Source organism: Paroedura picta, chromosome 6 (genome assembly GCF_049243985.1).
Source record: "Paroedura picta isolate Pp20150507F chromosome 6, Ppicta_v3.0, whole genome shotgun sequence".
In the NCBI taxonomy this organism is placed as follows: domain Eukaryota; kingdom Metazoa; phylum Chordata; class Lepidosauria; order Squamata; family Gekkonidae; genus Paroedura; species Paroedura picta.
Genome location: NC_135374.1, coordinates 20,296,971 through 20,321,296, shown reverse-complemented (window position 1 = coordinate 20,321,296; position 24,326 = coordinate 20,296,971). Strand labels below are relative to the sequence as shown.

Here is a 24,326-nt window from a genome sequence, read left to right as displayed (position 1 = left end):
TACTGATCCAGGGGCGCTAATTCCCAAACCGGCGCACAGATCAAGATACGGCGGAAGCTTCCCCTGCGAGGGTCTTTCCGCCCACTGTCGCCTCTTCCTCCTTATGCGGTCTTCCTCCCCATCCCGAAGCCCACTCCCCCACGTGACTCCAAGCCTCGTTTCCCCCCCCACCCTCCTTGCCCAAAACAAAGCGAAGGGCAAGCCGCTTCATCCCTCCGAAGTGCGCATGCCCGGCCCCCCAGCGCGCATGCCTGGTGAGAAAACGGAGGCGCCAACCACCCTGATAGGGAGGAAAATCGAAGCGGCCGCCGCCATATTGCTGACCTGTCAGCCGACGCGGCGCGGCCGCCTTTGCGCGTCTCCTGCGGCGGGATCCCCGGCGAGCCCTCAGGGGAGGAGGAAGAGGAAGAGGAGGAGGAGAAGGAGGACTGGAGCGGCCCCGCAGCGCCTCCTGGCCGGCTGCGGGCGGGGGGCTGCCTCCCCCTTGGCGGAGCGAACTCGGCCGTCGAGTGGGAAACGAGCGAGGAGAGTCGCCAGCCAGGTGAGGGGGGAGAAGGAAGGGAGGGAGGGAAGGCGGCGGCGGTTGGTCCCTCCCCCCCTGCCCCCCACCCCCACCCCCACCCCCACCCGGGCGCCTACCTGGACGGGCTCCCACGCGAGGCGGGCAGGGCGAGCGGCATCGCGGTTCGGCCGAGGCAGTTAGCGGGTCTCTCTCCCTCCCCCTCCGCTTCCCGCGCAGGGGCCGCTCTCTTTCCGCGGGGGCGACGCCGGCTGGGCGCGCGGTTGGCTTGCCGGAGGCCGGCGAGCCCCTTATTCCGCGCGCCTGAAGGAGGGAGCTCGGCCGGGGGTGTTTGGAATGGCCGGGGCTCTTTCTTCGACTTTCCCCTTCCCCGCCGCTGGCTCTCTGTCCGCCCCCCGCGTTTGCTCCGGGTCTCGGCGGCGGAATGGTCCGGCGTGGCATGGCAGTGGACGGTCCTCGGAGAATGTGCGGTCAGGCGCCCTGGCTTGCTCGCCCCCGACGGAGCGTGGGAAGGAGTGGGGGCGACGCCGGGTCCTGTTGGGCTCCTAGGGGCTAGGAGACAAGGGTTCGAGTCCCGCTCTGCTCTGTTTTGGGTTCACTTGACCGGCCCCTGCTCGCTTTAGTCTCCTGCGCAGAGTGGTTAGGGTAAAAATTTGGGGGTGGGTGGGGTTTGTTGCTGTGAGTTCTTTTGGAGGGAAAGGGTTTGTTTGTTTTTTTTGGGGGGTCTAGGTAGACTTTTTCTGTTGGAGGGAATAGAAGAGTGGCGGAGATTGAACTACAGGATGTCAAGCCCTTGGTGTTCAAATTATGTTCTGCCACAGACACCCCCCTTCCCCCAGGTTTAGGAAAACCACCCTGAGCGTCCTGCCTCCCCCAGTCTGGAGTGAGATGCTTTTGTGGGAGTTATTGAATAAATGGCTTGTATTCTGCCATTCCACTGCAGAAAGCTTGAAGCCGTCCTCCAATTTAAGGGACTCTTTCTCCAATGGATTTAATGTTGAAAGAAGGCTGCGTAGGGGAAGTGCTCTAGACTCAACATACTGGATAAATGATATAATTTGTTTTAAAATGGCACCACCCTCTGCTATCCATTCATTACTACATTTCCTTGATGCTTAAGGGCTGTTCTCCTGTGCACATTTTTGTAGTTTTCGGTCCTAGCCAGTGCTGTGTGAATTCCTGCCTGGGAAGTGTGCATATTGATTTGAAAGTAAATTCCAGTGTGTAACATAGTTAGGGAAAGGATATAGGACTGTTATCCTAAACGCACATGCTGGGATTGAGGTCTGCCAAACTCTGCAAAAGCTGCTTTTTAAGTCAACATGTAAAAGAGAAATTCTAAGCAGATTTAGTTGGAAGAATACCCTGCTGGAATTATGCGAGGACTACCTTCAAAGTTAATCCCATCCAGCATCTTCCTGGACAGAAAATAAAATAGTTACATTCGCTCTCTTTGAAGCCTAATTCATGGAGGCTAATGCTGTAAGGTTGGGGCCAGGGCAGATGGAGTGAAGTGCTGAACCAAAATTCTGCCCTTGGCACAACAGCTTCTTGCTAATGGGGACAACTACATTGTTAATACATTCCTAGTCTCAGCAGCTGCCAGAAATCTACTAGCCTTGTATTCTTCACAGCCCCTGCAGTAAGAGGGAGGGAGATAGGCTTGACCAGAGAAGCTGCCAGCAATGGATAAAACCATCAATTGCCAGCATAGTGGGGTCTGCAGTTGCTTTCTAGGCTCTCTGTGACTGACTTTTGTTACTCTAGTCAATGGGTAGCCAAACTGTGCCTCTCCAGATGTCCATGCACTACAGTTCCCATGAGCCCCAGTTGGCAGGGGATCATGGGAATTGTAGTCCATGGACATCTAGAGAGCCATAGTTTGACCACATCTGCTCTAGTCCTTCTGTTCTCTATCTGTGTGTTGTGTGTGGAGGGGGTGAAGTTTGGGTGTGGAAGAAGGTCCTTAAGGTTGAATTCTGCCTCACAACAGCACACATTTTGGAAAAATTCAAATATTACAATAGAAGTTACACACATTCTGTTTGGGTGTGTGTGTTGCTTTTGCAGAATAGTGCACACATAGGATTTTAGCCCCTAATTTGTTTTTGCGCTTGTTTGCTAAACATATTTTAAGGGTGAAAACACCCAGAGTGGGCGAATGATAAGAAATGACCTCATACACAGCAGCGCCAAAGAATCTGATGCTGTCCATTGCTGAAACAAATCCACATTTTAGAGTGTGTTTACATTGATTTACATAATGAGCATAATAGCTCTGTTGTAAATTATTTGGATCGATATTGTATGCAAGTCTTCAGAGTGATAAGCTTTTGAGGGCTGCAAATCATACAAAAAATTACGTATGAGTGAATCTGGTTGGGTACAATAAGACTTATTTATTAAACATAAGAATGGGTTGTTAGTAAATTGAAAACAAGGTTTTAAAACCCTGTGCAATATTTCTGTTTAACTCCCATTGGCATCAACAGGATTTGACTATCCTCTCTCTGTGCAGGATTGTAGCATCTAAGGTCTAGAATTATTTATTCTCAATAAGAAAACCCGGCTGGATCAGACCAGGGATCATAGTGTATCCCCTTCCCATCTCTGGTGAGTGAGGTTAAAACAAGAAAGAGGCCCTGCCCATTTCTCCGTGGCTTCCCCTCCCCCAAATGATGTGTAGAGATTTGGAAGTTCCATTTGGCTATCCAGGCTAATAGCTATTGATAGACCTATCCTCCATGCATTTGTCTAATCCCCTTTTAAAGCTAGCACCATATCTTACGGCTATGGATTCTGTCAACTAATTATGCGTAGTGTGAAAAAGTACTTCCTTTGTCCTGAATATACTCCTGATCAATTTCAGTAAGTGGCACTGAATTCTAGCATTATGAAGCCGGGAGAAAAAAATAATCTTTTCTTCTGCAAACCTTTCATAATTTTTATGTATGTTCCTTGTTTATCCCTCCTGGCCCTGTAGTAGCTTCTCTTTGAAGGTAGTACTATCCAAACATTTCAGCCTTTTCTCTCAGGGAAGATGTTTTAGTAGCTTAATTGATTTTTTATATTTGTCTCAGTTTGCTATTCAGTGCACTGTCATTGCCATTGTAGTTGTTCATCCTGAAATGGCTACTTTTACCCCCAGTGCCCTTCCCAATCCTAAAATTTCATTTTATCCCAACTGTAATTTTTTAATGGAGAAAACTGTTTCATGGTACTACAGAATTTCCAGAAAACGCTGCTCCTGGAAGTTTCATCTCTTGGCAGTACTGGGGGGAAAGACATTCAGTTGCCATTAGGGATTTGGATTTGGGGACATCTGATAGCGGAGTTGCTTGTAATTTTTAGCAGTATTAAGTGTTGCAAGAAAATAGAGGGGCCTTTAAGTCACATGGATATAAAAACGTAATCTTTTATAGCTATGTTTGCGGACTGCCTTGAATCTGAAGTATCTGTGGGTTTGTACATCATGGGTTTATTTATTTATTGCATTGCCTGGTTCTTAGATGACCATAGAATCATAGAGTTGGAAGGGGCCATACAGGCCATCTAGTCCAGTCCCCTGTTCAATGCAGGATCAGCCCAAAGCATCCAAGAGAAGTGTGTATCCAACCTTTGCTTGAAGACTGCCAGTGAGGGGGAGCTCACCACCTCCTTAGGCAGCCTATTCCACTGCTGAACTACTCTGACTGTGAAAATCTTTTCCCTAATATCTAGCCTATATCGTTGTACTTGTAGTTTACACCAATTACTGCGTGTCCTTTCCTCTGCAGCCAATGGGAACAGCATCCTGCCGTCCTCCAAATGACAACCTTTCAGATACTTAAAGAGGGCTATCATGTTCCCTCTCAACCTTTTCTCCAGGCTGAACATTCCCAAGTCCCTCAACCTATCTTCATAGGGCTTGGTCCCTTGGCCCCAGATCATCCTCGTCGCTCTCCTCTGTACCCTTTCAATTTTATCTGCGTCCTTCTTGAAGTGAGGCCTCCAGAACTGCACACAGTACTCCAGGTGTGGTCTGACCAGTGCTGTATACAATGGGACTATGACATCTTGTGATTTTGATGTGATGCCCCTGTTGATACAGCCCAAAATGGCATTTTGCCTTTTTTACCGCTGCATCACACTGCCTGCTCATGTTTAGTTTACAATCCACAAGTACCCCAAGGTCTTGTTCACACACAGTGTTACTTAGAAGCGTATTCCCCATCCAGTAGGCATGCTTTTCATTTTTCTGACCCAGATGCAGAACTTTACACTTATGAGAGCCAGTTTGGTGTAGTGGTTAGGAGCGCGGACTTCTAATCTGGCATGCCAGGTTCGATTCTGCGCTCCCTCACATGCAACCAGCTGGGTGACCTTGGGCTCGCCACGGCACTGATAAAGCTGTTCTGACTGAGCAGTGATATCAGCGCTCTCTCAGCCTCACCCACCTCACAGGGTGTCTGTTGTGGGGAGAGGAATGGGAAGGCGACTGTAAGCCGCTTTGAGCCTCCTTCGGGTAGGGAAAAGCGGCATATAAGAACCAACTCTTCTTCTTCTTCTTTATTAAATTGCATCTTGTTCTTATTTGCCCATTTTTCCATTGTGTTCAGATCTCGTTGAACTCTGTCTCTATCTTCTGGAGTATTTGCCAGTCCTCCCAATTTGGTGTCATCTGCAAACTTGATGAGTAGTCCTTCCACCCCCTCATCTAGTCTAGATCATTAATAAATATGTTAAAAAGTACCGGACTGAGCCCTGAGGTACCCTGCTACTCACCTCCCTCCAGTCTGATGAAACACCATTGACCACAACTCTTTGAAGAAGACTCATTCCCGCTGCATGTATGATTGAAGCTTTGGAAAAGCAATGGCTTGAATGGCATATAGGCTTGTAAAATATCAGTTTCCCCCCCCCCCCAAAGGTTGCTGTCCAAGAGTATTAGAAACTTCTGCTGGTGGTCAGCTTCATCCTAAATCTTGCACTGACAAAGCAAACATTGCTTCCTTGCTCAGCTGTAACAATTTGACATGCCTTTAAGACCTGTTCCAGTTTGGGTACTTTGCCATCTTGTATCCCAGCCTACCCCCTTCAAGGATCGCTGCCTTGTTGTGGCAAGGGGGCTTGCGTAGTTCAGTGAAGCTATGAGCTATGCCGTGCAGGGCCACCCAAGACGGACAGGTCATAGCTGAGAGCTCTGACAAAAGGTGATCCACTGGAGAAGGCAATGGCAAACCACTCCAGTATCTTTGCCATGAAAACTCTATGGACAGTTCCAATAGGCATAACGATATGACGCTGGAAGATGAGCCCCTCAGGTCGGAAGGTGTCCAATATGCTACTGGGGATGAGCAGACGGCTAGTACGAGTAGCGCCAGAATGAATGAAGCGGCTGGGCCAAAGCCGAAAGGACGCTCAGTTGTGGAAGTAACTGGTGGCGAAAAGACAGTCCGATGCTGTAAAGATTTTTATTCCATAGGAACCTGGAACGTCAGATCCATGAATCAAGGCAAGCTGGACGTGGTTAAACAAGAAATGAGAAGACTGAACATCGACATTTTAGGAATCAGTGAACTAAAATGGACAGGAATGGGTGAATTTAATTCAGATGACCATCAGGTATACTACTGTGGACAAGAATCTCGCAGAAGAAATGGAGTAGCATTCATAATCAATAAGAGAGTAGGAAAAGCAGTCTTGGGATACAATCCCCAAAATGACAGAATGATCTCAGTTCGAATCCAAGGCAAACCATTCAACATCACAGTGATCCAGGTCTACGCCCCAACCACTGCTGCTGAAGAGGATGAAGTTGATCAGTTCTATGAAGCCCTACAACACCTTCTAGAAGCAACGCCCAAAAATGATGTGCTTATCATCATGGGGGATTGGAATGCTAAAGTAGGAAGCCAAAAGATAACCGGGATAACAGGCAAGTTTGGCCTTGGAGTACAAAATGAAGCAGGGCACAGGCTGGTAGAATTTTGTCAAGAGAATACAATGGTCATAGCAAACACTCTTTTCCAGCAACCCAAGAGACGACTCTACACATGGACATCACCAGACGGTCAACACAGAAATCAGATTGACTATGTGCTCTGCAGCCAAAGATGGAAAAGTTCTATCCAGTCAATAAAAACAAGACCAGGAGCTGATTGTGGTTCAGATCATGAGCTTCTTGTTGCAAAATTTAGGCTTAAATTGAAGAAAGTAGGGAAAAGCACTAGGCCACTCAGGTATGAACTAAATCATATCCCTGACGAATACACAGTGGAGGTGACAAATAGATTTAAGGAATTAGATCTGATAGACAGAGTGCCTGAAGAACTATGGACGGAGGTTCGCAACATTGTACAAGAGGTAGCAACTAAAACCATCCCAAAGAAAAAGAAATGCAAGAAATCAAAATGGCTGTCTGAGGAAGCTTTACAAATAGCTAAGGAGAGAAGGGAAGTGAAAGGCAAGGGAGAAAGAGAAAGATACACCCAATTGAATGCAGAATTCCAGAGAAAAGCTAGAAGAGATAAGAATGCCTTCTTAAATGAACAGTGCAAACAAATAGAAGAAAACAATAGAATGGGGAGGACCAGAGATCTTTTCAAGAAAATTGGAGATATGAAGAGAACGTTTCATGCAAAGATGGGTATGATAAGGGACCAAAATGGTAGGGACCTCACAGAAGCAGAAGAGATCAAACAAAGGTGGCAAAATTATACAGAAGAACTATACAAGAGCGAGCTTAACATCCCTGATGACCACAATGGGGTAGTTACTGACCTGGAGCCAGACATCCTGGAATGTGAAGTCAAATGGGCCTTAGGAAGTCTGAGCAACAATAAAGCTAGTGGTAGTGACAGCATTCCAGTTGAACTATTCAAAATCTTAAAGGACGATGCAGTAAAAGTGCTACACTCAATATGCCAGCAAATTTGGAAAACTCAACAATGGCCACAGGATTGGAAAAGGTCAGTTTACATTCCAATCCCAAAGAAGGGCAATGCCAAAGAATGTTCAAACTACCGCACCATCGCACTAATTTCTCATGCTAGCAAAGTTATGCTCAAAATCCTACAAGCTAGGCTCCAGCAATATGTGGACCGAGAACTTCCAGAAGTACAGGCAGGATTTCGAAGAGGCAGAGGAACTAGAGATCAAATTGCCAACATACGCTGGATCATGGAGAAAGCTAGGGAGTACCAGAAGAACGTCTACTTCTGCTTCATTGACTATGCTAAAGCCTTTGATTGTGTGGAGCACAACAAATTGTGGCAAGTTCTTAAAGAGATGGGAATACCAGAGCATCTTATTTGTCTCTTGAGAAATTTATATGCAGGTCAAGAAGCAACAGTGAGAACTGAACATGGAATCACTGACTGGTTCAAAATTGAGAAAGGAGTTCGGCAAGGCTGTATACTGTCGCCTTGCCTATTTAACTTGTATGCAGAGCACATCATGAGAAATGCGGGATTAGAGGAGTCACAAATTGGGATCAAGATTGCAGGGAGAAATATCAACAACCTCAGATATGCAGATGATACCACTCTAATGGCTGAAAGTGAAGAGGAACTAAAGAGCCTGTTGATGCGGGTGAAGGAGGAGAGTGCCAAAGTTGGCTTGAAACTCAACATCAAGAAAACAAAGATCATGGCATCCGGCCCTCTCAATTCCTGGCAAATAGAAGGGGAAGAAATGGAGATAGTGACAGATTTTATTTTCCTGGGCTCCAAGATCACTGCAGATGGGGACTGCAGCAAAGAAATTAAAAGACGCTTGCTCCTGGGGAGGAAAGCTATGGCAAATCTAGACAGCATCCTAAAAAGCAGAGACATCACCCTGCCAACAAAAGTGCGTTTAGTCAAGGCTATGGTCTTCCCAGTTGCAATGTATGGCTGCGAAAGTTGGACCATAAGGAAGGCCGAGCGTCAAAGAATTGAGGCTTTTGAACTCTGGTGCTGGAGAAGACTCTTGCGAGTCCCTTGGACTGCAAGGCGAACAAACCAGTCAGTCCTAGAGGAGATCAGCCCTGACTGCTCTTTAGAAGGCCAGATCCTGAAGATGAAACTCAAATATTTTGGCCACCTAATGAGAAGGAAGGACTCCCTGGAGAAGAGCCTAATGCTGGGAGAGATCGAGGGCAAAAGAAGAAGGGGACGACAGAGAATGAGGTGGATGGATGGAGTCACTGAAGCAGTAGGTGCAAACTTAAATGGACTCCGGGGAATGGTAGAGGACAGGAAGGCCTGGAGGATCATTGTCCATGGGGTCGCGATGGGTCGGACACGACTTCGCACATAACAACAACAACAAATCCCAGCCTAATGTTAGCCAAAGAAGCAGAGTACTGTGACTCATGACTCACTGTGTTAGGCATCAAAGCACCAATTGTGATTCTTAAATGGCTTCGTAATTACAGATTAAAACGCTTTAAAGTGAATCTGAAAACTGGATTCCGCTATAATTTTGTTTTTTTCTTCCCCACCCCCTCATCTTAGTCTCTGCAAATAATCCGGACTGAAGGATGCGCACAAATTACCTTTCCTTCTGTGAATTCAACTAAAATATTCTAGCAAGCATGTGAAAGCATGTTCATTATAACAGGGCTGGAGAAAAGTATCCTGTGGGGCTATTAATTGAAAATGGAGCATCTTTGGGGAGGAAATCATTCCTTGCTCACAAGGGGGTGTGTGTGTGTGTGGGGGGGTTACCAGTAGCTGAAAAATGTGGATCACCTTTTTCCTACTTGAGTAAATTATTCAGGACTGTCATCTGTACCTACTGTAGATACCTACTTGCTAGCTGTTGGTTGGACCCTATTGTGTAATTTTGCATCATTTAGCTTGTTAAAGGGTCAGTTTAGTGTAGTGGTTAGGAATGCAGATTTCTAATCTGGCGAGTCCGGTTCGATTCTGCACTCCCCCACATGCAGCCAGCTGGGTGACTTTGGGCTCACCAGTGCACTGATAAAACTGTTCTGACCGAGCAGTGATATCAGGGCTCTCTCAGTCTCACCTACCTCACAGGGTGTCTGTTGTGGGGATGGGAAAGGGAAGGCGAATGTAAGCCACTTTGAGACTCCTTCAGGTAGAGAAAAGCAGCATATAAGAACCAACTCTTCTTCTTCTTCTTCTTAACGCTTATGCTCTACTTCAGTTTTGGTTTTAGACTTCTGGTTGGTTCTATACCTCAAATCCTATTTCATAGTTTATTGAATGTCCTATCTTGTCGATTGTATTCAATTAACCTGCAATCCACCTTGAGCCCTAGTGAGAAAGGTGCACTATAAATGGTGTAAATATAGACAGAGTTTGAATTTGTAATTACTGACTATAGCATTTTGTGGTGGCAAGTTCCTGTTACAGATTTTAAAACAAGTTTCAGATTGTTAATAATGATGTTAAATTATATGGATTTGTTTAGCTATAGGATTCTTCATACTTCTCCACAGATGTAGTATACAAGACTTGCTTAGAATACCAAGAAACTTTCTTTTAGGTCCTAGTGGATCAGTTCTGCTTTGTATTCAGTGTGTGTGTGTGTGTTTTTATATATATATATATATATATATATATATAATTTGAAGTAAGGATAAATAGCTCTACTGTTCCTTTAACCATGATGTTGGAATTCTTTAATTGTTTGAAAAGCATTGCGTATATCCTGTTCCTAAATGGCATTTGTTATTAATCTATTCTGGGGTGGAAGAATCACAGCATGAATGGTTGAAAAACTGACATCATTGGCTGTTCCTTTCCCACAGAGTCTCTGATTGGAGAGTTGTAAGTGTAGCTTTGTTTCTCTGATCTTTCAAAATCCTATGAAAGTGCCTGAGGGACATTTAGGAGGCAAATTAATTTCACTTCTAGCTTATATTTGTGCTTATGTAGCTTAACTAGAGATATAAATGTTACTTAATTGCTTGGCTTTAATTCTTGATTCTGTCAATTTATTTAATGTTCTGTCTGTAATTTATGCTATACTGGTCACACAATTGGATTCAGAAGAAAACTACAGAAGGCCTTGTACAAATCCTGATGTGTTTCTCTTCAGTATGCAGAGTTTGCCATTAATGTTTGTTTCAAACGGGTGGGAGATGCTGCATCTGGTTTTTATTCTGATGATAAAATGTTGCCTTACAGTCGCCAAATGATCAGTCATAATCTCTTCAAGAGTTTATTAGAATCTCTGTCTGTCTCTCTCTCCCTCTCTCCCTCTCCTGGAGTGATACTTAACTTGGAAATCCTATACTAATTATTTGGACCTTCCTCTCAAGTAAAGAATGCATATTACTGGAATATGTACGTACTTTCTGTGTTGGTGAAAAACCCAAATGATTTAATGATCTCACAATTACTATGCCAGTGCCTTGCTCTTGAAAGCTGGAGATTCTTGTTGCTTTTATCTTGCCACAGTTGTGGCGTGGCAGAAGACCCATGTCATTGTATGGTTGCCTGCTTTGCTTGACAGTATGCTTCTAGTTGCAGTTCAAGGTGCTGATGAAAATTGTGTGTTTAGGCATAAATTTCCTAGAGCTTGTATATCTCAGTGCTTTGCCCCCCCAAGCTGTGTTTCCTCTGAGAAGCCCCAATATACCTTTCATGTGTTATGCAGACTAGTGACATAATGTTATCATACTTTTAACTTGGCTTGTGATATACTTCCCAAAAGACTGGCTGTCACATTTTCTGTTGGGGTGAGTGACACTTGTGTTTACTACCATGCCAGTGCTGAATTATGAACAAAAGGTGTTTAGTTTGGTTGGGCAAGATCACATCTGTAGCCCTAATAAAACCCAGTTTGCATGCTACTGAGGCAATAGTTAAAACACACCGCGTTTGGCCCTCAGTGGGGGACATGCATCCAATAGGGGGAGGGCAGTCCCTCTCTGTGGGCCAATCATGGGTCTTGCCTGCCCCATACTTCCTCCTCCTCCTTTGTGCCACTTCCAGGCACTTGGGAGGAAGAAGAGCCAGCAGAAGCTAAAGGGGGGGGGGGAGGAAGAGGCCAGATGGCTGTGCTCTGTGGCACTGCACCAACCCTGGCAGCCCAACTCCTATGGCGTGGCTGTTGTGCTCTAGGCCTCTTTCCTGTCAGGAAACAGGCAGGGTAGCCAGCTGTGCTCTGCAGCACCACGGCAGTCCATCTCATCAGCCCATCTGTCCCACCACCCCTTTTAGAGCGTATTTTTAAGACAGGGTTTGCTACTAGTAGAAATGATAAACTTTGGTAAGTTGCCTTTGGAGGGAGAGAGAGAGAGCTCTGCGTTCACCAATGTTTAGTAGTGATTTATATACTTTTAAACCTTGTGGAAATTTAAATGAAAATTCCAGCTTACCGAAAGCAATGTGCATATTGGATTCACTGTCCTCGCTTCACAAAGAAGTGGTAGAACAAACTGCCAGCAGAGATCAGAATTCCAAAGGTCCTGTAAAATGGTGCTCTTCCGCTAGGCGTGTGGTTGAGGCCAATATAAGCCTCCAGTTACATCAGAATTGCCCCCCACCCCCGCCATCCTCAGAACCAGGGACATAGAACGGAAATATGGATTGTTTTAGCTCCTGTCCAGGAATCTATCAGAGCATTTTATTTTAATATTTAATGCTGAAACTAGTTTTTAACCTATTATGTTTTAACTAATGTTCAGGTTTTTATGTTGTCAACTGCCATGAGACCGTGACTAGAAAGGGTCAGTCTGTAAAACAAACAAATATATCCAAAAATATAATCCTGTTTGTGAAGTGAGTACTGGGATAGTAGAACCAAATTTGCAACTCTTTGGCTGTTTTAGGCTGAAATATCTTTTAAATGTCTATGACTGAACTGTACTAATTATTGTTTTGTTGTGAGAAACTTTCCTGTTACTTACGGCAGCCAATATTTTAATCTGAAGGTGACTGACTTTCTATGGATTACTCTTGAAATCTACTGAAACTGCTTTGAAAGATACAAAAATGTGTCTAAACAGTTACCATACGCAGGGGTGGCCAAACTGTGGCTCTCCAGATGTCCATTGACTACGGTTCCCATGAGCCAGCATCATACTGGCAGGGGTTCATGGGAATTGTAGGAACAACTTGGCTACTTCTCCCATACAGAATTGCTGTTAAATGTCAAGGGTTTAAATTATATTTGAACTAAGCTAGTGATTGTTAACTTTAAGAAGTATGTGTTTCTGATAAAGGAAATAGATGCAGTATTTCCATGTGCTTTGTGGGGTCCCCCAAGTTAAGTGAGTGTTGTTTGATTACTCTAATACAGTTGTACACCTAGCTGAAAACTATATTCGGTATAGTAGAAATAGATCAGCATCTCCTTGGAATAAGAAAAGTGTTTCAGGGATCTGTAGTATTTGAATACTTTCATTAATGCTGTGAGGGAAGTAGAAAGTGCAGTTCTGAAGTCTGTATATGCTACATCTTGTGATATCGCGTCTGCCTTAAAGAACAGGTTTTAAATTCAAAATTACATAGTTTGGAAAATTATGTAGAAAATAAACCATTTTTGTGAGTTATAATTTTTAATAATTTTAACATGCAAATTTATGAAGAAACAACTTTTCAGCAGTTTGTTTTTCCTTGCAATAATTCTTTTTGGGGGATCTCATCTCATAGCTTCAACTCCAAAGATTTTTAACTCATTGGCTAGATGTTATCTGTGGTTGCCACCAATTTTCTCACCTCCCCTGCCTCTGCTGGCATGCTCAAGAGGGCTTGGGGGAGAGGTAGTGGTTTCTGTGCTTGATTGTGGAACTGAGAGACAACAGGAATCCCTCCCACATGTGAGAAGGCTCCTGCTGTTTCTTTTCTTGCCTTCTTCAGCCAACAGCGTTCATCAAAAATTCTGGCATCTGTGTTGCAGGCCATCCTTTCTACAACAAGGCTAGTAAACACAGCCATGGGAAGCTGGTGAGTGGGTTTACGGAAGCCCAATCATAACGATTCAGTCTGGCAGTTACGACTATAACTCATAATTTAAATTACCATTCTAGAGTATTTTATATGTACAACCCACAGCCCCTCTTCTGATAGGTTGGATACACTATTACAGCAGCAATTATGTAAATCATCCCTTTCTTTCTTGAGTTTAAAGCTGGCTCCTTCTAGCTCCTGGGCAGTTCTACTAAGACTGTGGGAAATCTTGGACAACATCCGGTGGTTGCCATTAATTTGTTACAGTTATACCATTCATCCCATGGAGGCTCTTCTTCATAGACAAGCTGCCGCACACATGGCACCGAGAGTCTGATGCACTAGCTGTGGCTTAACTTTGGGAACAATTCATCCAGTGGGCCTCCTGAACTTGTATTCAGCAGGCTGTGGGATGTACCCTATAACTGGTTCCTCTATCCTGGTTTACTCAATTTCCTCTATTATGCATGGATCCAAAGAAGGTGGCAGATGCATAGTCCCAAATGTTCTCATGTATGAGAACATTTACAGAATGGCTCTGTAGATGAACCTGTATTTTTTTTGTTCCCTGCAGTCTTGTGCTCTTTTTTTCTCCAGGAATTCTGCCCCCCTCTTCCATCATTTCTCCAGCACTGATATTAACAGTAACTATGGTCAGTGTTAAAAGCTAAAGCTTGTCGAAACAAGCTTCAGATTCTCATTACAAACCCTCAATTAACACTGGCCCTGAATTATTAATATCAGTTGCAGACATTATGCTACATCATGAAGGGTAGAGGAGGTCTGAGCTGTTCCAAGTGCTTGGAAATGTTAGGTCTATATTGTGCCATACAGACTTTCTAGTTAACAAATTTATCTGAAAATATTACTTTCATGTGACCCCATGCAGTTCAATTCAGTTCTCCATAAATAAAAGTTGTTGTTTTTGCATGTATATGTGTGATGGATAACTTCTTGGTCTCTTCTATTGATGGAGTCTAGCAGGGTTTGAAAAAAGTCAGTTGGTGGTTCTGTTGTCTGTTAAAATTGCTTTCTGAATGAAAAGCCCTGATGATCTACTTTACATTTTATTGTGACAAGCGTTCATAACAAAATCTTTTGTCTTGTGATTGATGATATACTTAAAGGTACTTCCTTTTGGACTTGTGTTTTTGTAACTCTGTTTGCTTCTCTCTGTTAAATGTAAGCAAAAGTATCTTTGTACTATGCCGTTATCTGCATCTTGATAATGTCCCCAAAAGTATATCTCCTTGCCTAAATATGTAAGCTCTTGTCTTTGAATAAGGGGTGTAAATATGTTTAGGTGGCATTACAGAAAAATTGTGGAGATAGTAATTGTTGGCATTTAAGTTGGCTAACAATACCACAGTAGGTTGCATTAATAGCTGAGCAAAGTAGAAATACCTCTGAGTGAGGTAAACTATTGGTGAGGCTTTTATTGGAATATTGTGTTGACATTTCGCATAGATATTCATAAGTTGGACAGAATCTGAAGAACAGGAAATCACTGGAGTTCTACAGAAAATGTTACATGATTAAAGAGTGAAAGAATTAGGTTTGGGAAGAGCAGGGACTTGATAATTTATCTTCAAATGACCAAAGAAATAAATTGATCAGTTGTTCTCTATTGTGAAAAAGCTCAAATGGCAACCAAAATGTCACCACAGTCTGGAAAATGCTGCTTAATTTGTAAAGAGTGCTAAAGATTTATCCCAGTGCCTCCCCATTCTTTAAAATTGCCTCAGGGTGTGGTGGCATCTTTTTAACCTATTCTTAACTCACGTTCACTGATAAAACAAGTATAGTTGGATTCCTTCAGTGTAATCAATCCCTAAAGCAGGCAGATAGGCTGAAAGACTGCTGAAGGTCACTTTCCCCTGTATAATCAAGGATTTCTGTTCTGTTAGGGAGCTGGTGTGATGTTGTCATTAGGGTACCATGGGTGAACTTGATCTGTTCATTTGAACTAACCTACCTCACAGGTTGTTCCAAGGAGAAAATGGCGGGAGGGACGCTCCATGGCTTTGAGCTCTTTGGAGGAACAAAGGCAGGATTCCTTCCCCCCTCGGCAGAAAAATAAAAGCAGGAATGTATCAAGAAAACGGATGTCAAACCATGAGGTCACAATGTCCCCTAGTTGTTTGCTTACAGAAACTGGAAAATTTACACTTCTAATACTTTTTGCATGTTTACATATATTATCTTGTAACCTCCAAATCTGTCAGAAGCTAGTCCCCCCCCCCTGGTTTTTCCCCTGGTTAACATAGTTAACCAGGTAATCCAGTTCCTTGTTCAGTCCTTTGCACATACACAAGGTTTTGATATTACACTTGAGTATAACAAGGGCAAGGCTTGCTATACAGTTTGGCTGTAGATGTGTGCACTAATTTCTGTCCAAAGACTGGTTCACATGGCTTGGATTCTGACTCAGACCAGGTAGGAATGAAGGTTGAGAGAAAAGATACTTGTGTCACTTGCTCATAAACCCCGCCGGTGGCAGCGAACTTCAAGCTTTCTTTAGAAGATAAGGGAGATTTCTTGACATTGAGAATTCTTGTGATATTGCACGTAGAATTGCATCCTAAGATTCCAGTGGCCCTTCCAAGGTCGATCTTTTATGCAGTGGTATTTACTTGCAATGTTTTCTTAAGTAAAAAGGTAAAGGTATTCCCTGTGCAAGCACCGAGTCATGTCTGACCCTTGGGGGGGACGCCCTCTAGCGTTTTCATGGCAGACTCTATACGGGGTGGTTTGCCATTCCCTTCCCCAGTCATTACCGTTTACCCCCCAGCAAGCTGGGTACTAATTTTACCGACATCGGAAGGATGGAGGGCTGAGTCAACCATGAGCTGGCTGCTGGGATCGAACTCCCAGCCTCATGGGCAGAGCATTCAGACTGCATGACTGCTGCATTACCACTCTGTGCCACAACAGGCTCTGTTTTCTTAAGTAGCCAGCACTTAATAGAAAACAAAGGAAGCTGTCATCTGTTACACCTGGCCTGTATGGTGCATTCCCAGTGGAGCTTTTCTGCTTTTACCTGCCCTTCAGGAAGCTTAAGGCATCATATTTGATTCCCGTAGGTTTTATCCTTACAGCAACCTCATGAGCAAGGTAGAGGTTAAGAGTGGGTGACTGGCCCAGGACCTCCCAGTGACCATCATGCCGAATGGAATACTGGTTTCCACAGTTTTCATCTCACAAGTCTACTACTACACCAAACTGAGAAGCAGAATGTTGGTATACCGTTCTGTAATTGTTTAGTTAGATCCAACAGCACACGAGCAGTTCCACTTTCACAAGCAGCCATAAAGTGGTGGCAAGGTATCCGTGTTACCTTGTTTTTCAGTGTGCTTGTAGAGCAACTGGCTGCTCACCTGGCCTTCAATTTTGGACATTTCAGAAGAAATACCTTATAGTATGTTGTGTATATGATAGTGGTATATCTCCTTGTGTACATGGAAAAGATCACTGTCACTTGGTGCAAGCAGGTAGCAAGGAACAATTTTAGTGCTTGCCAAAGCCTAACTACTCATTCAGTTATGCTAGTGCTATTCCTTCTTCTATTTAAGAATAATGGTGGTATATGTATTTATATACTAATAGTATGCTGGAAAGTTATCATATATTTGGGTCAGTTAAGTGGTTTGTTAGAGGGCCGTGGGTGGCAGTTAGTCATAAACAACCCAGTGACCTCTAGCTAACCTTGAACAGTTAGATGGAAAGATGGCAGATGACTATCTCAAAAGACTCACTTTTATACTTGTATTTTGACAGAAAGCTACAATAAATGATTTGAAAGAAGCAGCAGCACAGAAGAGAGGGAAAAATGCCGAAGCCAGTAAGTAAACCACTTCTTCCCTTTCTAGAACTTGATAGGCTTTTAGTTCAGTCTGTGATCTCATGGCAAATGGGTCTCCTTTTATTCTCCTGAACAGACATGCTGCCAGAGTAGGAAACTTCAAAAGAAGGGCATGGTCTAGAGGTTTTGCATGTAAGGAAGAGTGCATAGAAGTTTTGCTTGCCAGGTAGGAACTTTAGGAGCAAAACTGTTAGAAGTGGATAGCCCGGTTATCCAGGCCTCTGTATGAAGTTCCTTCCACTTTTAGTGCGGTTTGCCTTCATGGGTGGCAGGGGAACAGTGTTGAGTTTCCATGTCGGCAGCATGTTGTAAAAGTATGAAGGCCGAAATCAGTGTCAGAGACACGCATACTTTTCCTGGACATAAGTTGTGAAAGTGTAAAGGGAAAAAGCACGTATTTTCAAATCTTTCAAGCAAAGAAGAAAGAAAATGCTGAGATGCATTCATTTATTGTGGACATTTATTGATTGATTGAAGAACTATTGTTATCAGTACTGTTTTGGAGCTTTACAGAGTACAAGATGACATTTCCGTGCCGCAGGGAGTTTATGAACTGAAACCAGGTTTGCTAAGCCTTGTGAATTCGTGCAGAAAAAAAAGGTGTGGTGTCCTGTTTCAGTAATTTCTGGAGTCTTTTTTGCAAAGGGCAACACGTTTCATCTCACTATTCATAAAACTCTTTAAATACACAAAATTGGGGGAAGAGTCGGGCAAGGGTTAAAATTGTCCAAATGATTGGCCCTGGGTTGGGATCCTCCTGACTGAAGTGTGAAATTGTCCTTCCTTCAAGCTTAATCAACCATAGATTCTCCTTAACTGTTGAAGGATGGAGACAAATTGTAGTAATTTCTCAAGACTGCGCTTACCCCACTTACGGGAGAGAAAGGGAAGGCGATTGTAAGCCGCTTTGGGTATTGAAAAGCTGGGTATCAAAACAAACACTTGTTTTTCTTATCTGGGTTCTAATTTTATGTTTGTGTACATGCACACATGGAAGGAAGTCTGTCTAAAACCAGAGCCAGTGACCTTGGGTTTCCCGGTCTCACTGCTGCAACTATAAGTTCTATAGATTTAAAAGGCAGCTGAATAATGTTATTGTCTGGAAGTATAAAGACCCTTTGTTCTCAACTATAGAAATAAAGAAGCCCTGCTGTCGAGAAACCAGGACAATCTTGTTTCGTTTCCCTTGTGTAAGGGTATGTTCTGAAGTAATGAGGTACTCTGAGGACCTGGTATTGACTACTGCCACACCATTCCCACAGAAGGATTTAACTGGATTCATGTTTGTGTTTAATGACAAGGGTTTATGGAGCACTGGCACTGAGAGAGGGCAATCGGATCGGCATCCTTTATGGCCATTGGTGGCTGCTGATTCAACATTTAACAGTTCTTCTTTGTTTGCATGCAAGTAGTCCTTAAAAAGGTAAAGGTATCCCCTGTGCAAGCACCGAGTCATGTCTGACCCTTGGGTGACGCTCTCCATCGTTTTCACGGCAGACTCAATACAGGGTGGCCTTGCCAGTGCCTTCCCCAGTCATTACCGTTTTATCCCCCAGCAAGCTGGGTACTTATTTTACCGACCTTGGAAGGATGGAAGGCTGAGTCAACCTTGAGCCAGCTGCTGGGATTGAACTCCCAGCCTCATGGGCAGAGCTTTCAGACAGCCTTTCAGCCACTTATCACTCTGCGCCACTTACCTGCTGCTTAAAGTCAGGAGTACTAATGCATTCATTGTTCAGCATTAGTTTCACCTGTTTTTGTTTCACCATAGAGGATCATGAAACTCTTCAGAAATTCAGGGATTGCACTTCTGCAGAGTTTTGCGTTGATGTATGGTAGAGGAAATATTTTAAGTGGAGCTGATGTCTAACCTTCCTTTTATTAGGAATCTGGATATTTAGAATATTTGCTTAATTATTCATCCAAACAAGAGCAAAAATAACATTCTAGCTGTGTCCTCAGTGCCATAGGAACTTTGTCAACAGATCAGTATAATTTGTAGTATGAACTCTTTGCCTCAAGATAGATGTATCTTGTAGATCAGTATATGCAGTTACTAAACACCATACCTAGTATCTTCAGTTAATATCAGATGTTCAAGCCGATTGAGTTGTCTTTCAGCCAAGACGCTCACTTACATCTTAGAAGAAAATGGAATGCTGATTGGAAGAGCCAATGGCATGGACTAACCTTGATCAAGGTTAACCTTTTTGATACCTCTCTAATATGCAAGGTTAAGAATTGTGGCTCTTGGACGTATCTCTTCCCCCATAGTGTTGGGGTTCTTCTGATTTGTTTGGGTACAGAGAGGATTTGGAGCCATGCCTCTCATGTGATCCCAGAAAGCTGCTTTCATGTCATTCTACTTCTCTTACTCTTCTTTTATTAGATGGACCTCTGTAAACATCATATGCTTTTCTTGAAGTTAACAGGATTTAATGTAGAATGGTTCAGTTAACTGATGCCCTGATGTGCCTTCATGGAATATACGTGTGCTGATTTTTTACATTTGCTATTGAATGTATGAGACTATAATGACATGTGTAACGATCTTCTTGAATTTCGCCTGGGATATTATGTAAAGCAGGCAAAACACAGATCACAACAGAAGATGCCCAAAATTATTTTGTGTACTATTGAAATGTAGATGTACCATCAGCAACCCAGCTATTAACATTAAACCCAAGGTATTCATTTCCAAATATGTTGCTTGTGCGTAGTAGAATATTATCAAAGAAGACTTTCTGTTAGCATTGCAATTAACGTAAGCCAGCAATTAAATACAGATCTTAAGGCACTTTGTTTAATCTTCAAAGCTGGTAATAATGTGGCCACTGTTATTAAAATTAATTTTACTGTACCCTGATTTAACAATGTGATTACACTTCTATTAAAATAAATTGTATAGGGGTTTTTCCAAAAAATACACAAGACTTTATGCTGTGACAAGTCTGAGTGCACAGATGTCCCAGCCTTATGGGGGAGTTTATTTTTATCACTTCAGCATTGTACTGAAAGCCTTTTAAAAAATAAACTCAGCATCCAGCAAACCTGGTATAAAATACTGCTGAGATTCTTGAAGGATATTCCTTTAAAGCATTTCTATTCAACGTTTTCCCCCTTGGACTTGAAGTGGATAGCAGTGTAGCAGCCAAACTGAGATTATACAAATGTTTTTATATTTAAAACACAAGAATGAAAGCAGGCAAGGTTAGCAATCATGTAGCCAAATACACTATGAACAGTTCGCCCTCCTCCAGGTGCTCTATGCAGTGGTCCCCAACCTTTTTATCACCAGGGACCAGTCAACACTTGACAATTTTACTGAGGCGCGGGGGGGGGTAGTCTTTTGCCGAGGGATGTTGCCGGGGCCATCTGAGCCCCTGCTCCACTTGCTTTCCTGCCAGCGCCCCTGACTTACTGCTGCCCGCTGGGGGGCGGCCACACCGAGGGGGAGCCCCAGCCATGGTGGCCGCTGGATAGCACCACAGGTGAGCCGGCAGCAGAGTGGCGGGGCAGCCCCTGAGGCAGCAGCTGCAGAAGGAGGATGAGGAGGAGCTGCGGCCCAGTACTGACTGATCCATGTTAGAATAACCCAGTAGCCGAGGTCAGTGTAGCAAGAGGAAGTTTACAAGCTGGACGTAACTGTAAGAAGGCAATCATAGCAACAGTACTGACCTGCCTCTCCATTAACAGGAATGGTCCAGGAGCAACTCCCCCCCCAAGCCCCCCCCAATCTTCCCTGGGTTTATGATAGAAAGCTTAACCCAACTGAGTTTAAGCAGTATATTGTCTAATCTCTTGCATTTCTTCTGTAATATTTGTGTGCCATCAAGTTGCAACTGACTCATTGTGACTCTAGGACCATGGGGTTTTCAAGGCAAGGGATGAGCAGAGATGGCTTCCCATGGCCTTCCTCTGCACAGCAAATAGCTTCATTAAAACAAAGATCCCCTCCAGATGAAGTAGATGAGGTTAATACAGAATTGGTTGGTTGTGGAAAAAAAACATTCCCACAATCACAATTAGAACGTTGTTGTTGTCTTCAATCGCAAGTAGAACATGGTGTCCGTCCACTGCCTCCTCTGAGTGATTCTGGGGGGGGGGGGGGGAAGGCAGATTGCATACCCAGCCACTGAAATTGCTGCTTTTATTTAGTCAGTAGTTTCTGAGTTTATTAAATTTGTAAATTGACATCAATTTATTTAATTTATTTGCTGTTGGATTTATAGAACTGCCCCTCTTCGCACACCATGCTTGGGGTGGTATGCAGCAATTTAAAACTAGTTATACAATAAAAACAATTAATATAAGTTACTTAAAATCCATCAAGAGCAGCAGTCAGCATCCTTTTACTCCCAGGCCCAGTCAGAGATAGCACCTCTCATCTGGAGTGTTGTGACGGAGAAATTGGTGACAAATGTCTAAAAGAAGCATGTTGCCAGGAACAGATTATGAGTGCGGTCAGCCAGGTACATTGAGTATAGTTAGTGAAGTGAGTCATTCGTGAAAAGAGCCTCTTCCTTGGAGGGGTGGCCAAGCTGTGGCTCTCCAGATGTCTATGGGCTGCAATTACCATGAGTCCCTGCCAGCATAGGGGTTCATGGTAATTGTAGTCCATAGATATCTGGAGAGCCACAATTGGGGCCACCCCTGCAAGGCAAAACCTTCAGCTCCTTCTGCATTGCCCATGGTCTGCTCTAGGCAAGCAGCTCCAAACAAAGCAAATAGTAATTCTACATTCAGTTGTGTTGTGGACTGTGTGACTTGCCTCTGAGCATAATTTTTGTCTTTAAATTAAGTAAAGTGGTTCCATCTTTTTTTTTTTTTTACTGGCAGACGTCTATCTTTGGAATTGTTTGATGGATAGACGTAGAATTTCTATCAGTATTTTCTAAATAAAAGGGGGGGGGGAAAGCACCCATAAACAATTGAAGAATTTGTCCTAATTTGCCATATGGGCTCTCAGAGTAAAGCAGGGGTAGTCAACCTGTGGTTCTCCAGATGTTCGTGGACTACAAATGTTCATGGACTCCAGATGTTCATGGACTACAACCACGAGGGATTGTACTCTACTCCAGGGATTTGTAGTCCATGAACATCTGGAGGACCACAGGCTGACTACCCCTGGAGTAGAGTATGTGAGGGTACATGTCCAGACTTCAGTAATTGTTCCCCACTAATGTTTGAACACTTAATTCAGACAATCTGGTAATCAAAAGCAGCCAGCACCACCAGCACCCCTAACACCCAGCATGACATTGTATATTTATATATTTAAATATGAAAACGGAAACTTAAATCAATTGGCGTATCTTGGTGTCCATGTAAGGCCACACAGCCTGCTGTCCTCTTGTGATGGGAGAGGCAATGCAGAGATGATGAGTCCACTGTTCGTCTTACTGGGAATAAGTGCCATTAAAGCCTGTGGGACTCAGTTCTTAGTTCTGAGGAAATATGTATGTGATGGTGCTGAGTCACTGAAACTCCTTAGGTGGAAAAGCCATCTAGTAGAAATCAGTAGCCAATCAGATTGCAGCTATTAAAGAGAACCCTCTTGTGAAGTAGCTTAAAAGCAGGGGCTAACTGGGCTTTCTTTTTGTATTGATATTATGCTTCTCTCTTGCTCTGAGATCAGGACAGCAAGGAAAGCTGCTGGTGTCTCTCTAGAACTCAGGTACAGGCTTAGGAGTGTGAGCTGCTTCAAAGCACAGTGCATCATATAACTTTGCCTAGTTTAAAAGCGTCCCTGCCACCGGTGGCTTGGTGTCTGCTTGTGTGGAACACACTGTCTTTGCAAGTTCAGCTACTGTCCTAGTCTTGTGGATGCTTAAAGAGTTCTGTGATGCATGCCTGTAGCTGTCTTTGGATTTCTGTCTTTCTGAGCAGGGTGGGTCATAGGTTTTTGTAAGCCCTGGGGCAATAGCATAATACCTGCCCCCATGCCACTTCTCTCTTTTATTTGGCTCTGTCTTTTCCTTTACTTGGCCTGACCTCTTTGTACCAACCCAAGATTTCAGTTGTGTGGAGAGCAAGGTACAAAAATCTCTGAGGATTATTCCCCCAAACAACAATGACTTCCAGATTTTTATATTATCCCCAAATATCATATGACAACGGTCTGTATGTTATCACTTTCAATACAAGACGTTTCCTTCATATCTGTGTCATGCAGAAATTTCAACATATTCTCTTTTTATTACATTTGTATCCCGCTCTCCCCTGATGTCCACTGATTTGCTTATTTCACCAATTTCAGCATCCCTGAACACATTACAGTTGTTTGTGTTTTGAGATACCTGGAGCCTACCATGATGCTAAAGTATTTAGCTTTTTAAAGCTTTTTAGTAATAGCATTTGCTGTAGCACCGATGGAGAAACTCACTCTGCATATCCTCACTGAGAAAATGAATATGGTCCCCACTGTATCACACTACAAGTGTTCAGGCAAAACATATTTGGAGATGGCCTGAAGAATGTGTAGGATTCAGTGAAGACGTTGACCACATTGTTTTTAGCCATGCATGCAATCGAGTCTCCAAGGCCCAGCAATACTTGTTGCCGCTGCTGCCGCCCTAGACGAAACTGCCTTTGCATGTCTTTGTGGATGGTAGTGTTTGGTTTCAGACTGGCTTCCAGCTCTTTCCATGTGGAGCAGTTGTTGAGGTGATGGCTTGAGACCTCATGTGCATGCACAGACTCCTTATCAAACAGGCGCTTCTAGTCTTTGAATCCTCCAGAGCTTGAGTATGGTGATATATTAGCAGACCATTTGCAATAGAAACAGTAGACAGAATCACATAATGGTGAGTAGCCAAGCTAGTCTCTTTCAGCCTTAACAACCATTGGTCAGACTCTGCAGGATCTTGGAGCTTCACCAAGTGGCACTGGGCGATCTAAGGTCTGTGTCAAGTTTCCAGCTGTTAAAGATATAGGAAGCGCCTCTCGCCGTGTCAGGCCGCCATGTCCCGCGTGCCGGCGGCCTGCAGACTCGCCGGCCGCGAGACCATGATCTAGCACCTGCTGTATTGTTAGTACAGCGGGCTTGATTACT

At 43.7% G+C, this 24,326-nt stretch overlaps 1 protein-coding gene across 2 annotated transcripts in view; it reads left to right on the top strand.

The window, feature by feature from the left end:
* Positions 1-291: 291 nt before the first annotated feature.
* Positions 292-24,326, top strand: part of RDX (radixin) — a 54,253-nt gene continuing 30,218 nt past the window's right edge. The window contains exons 1-2 of one of the 2 annotated variants that reach the window (XM_077341628.1): positions 292-541; positions 17,188-17,251. In XM_077341628.1, the coding sequence (XP_077197743.1) occupies positions 17,240-17,251 (12 nt within the window). In that variant the 5' untranslated portion in view covers positions 292-541; positions 17,188-17,239. The remainder of the gene's footprint in view (positions 542-17,187; positions 17,252-24,326) is intronic. The other variant, XM_077341630.1, reaches the window with a different exon arrangement.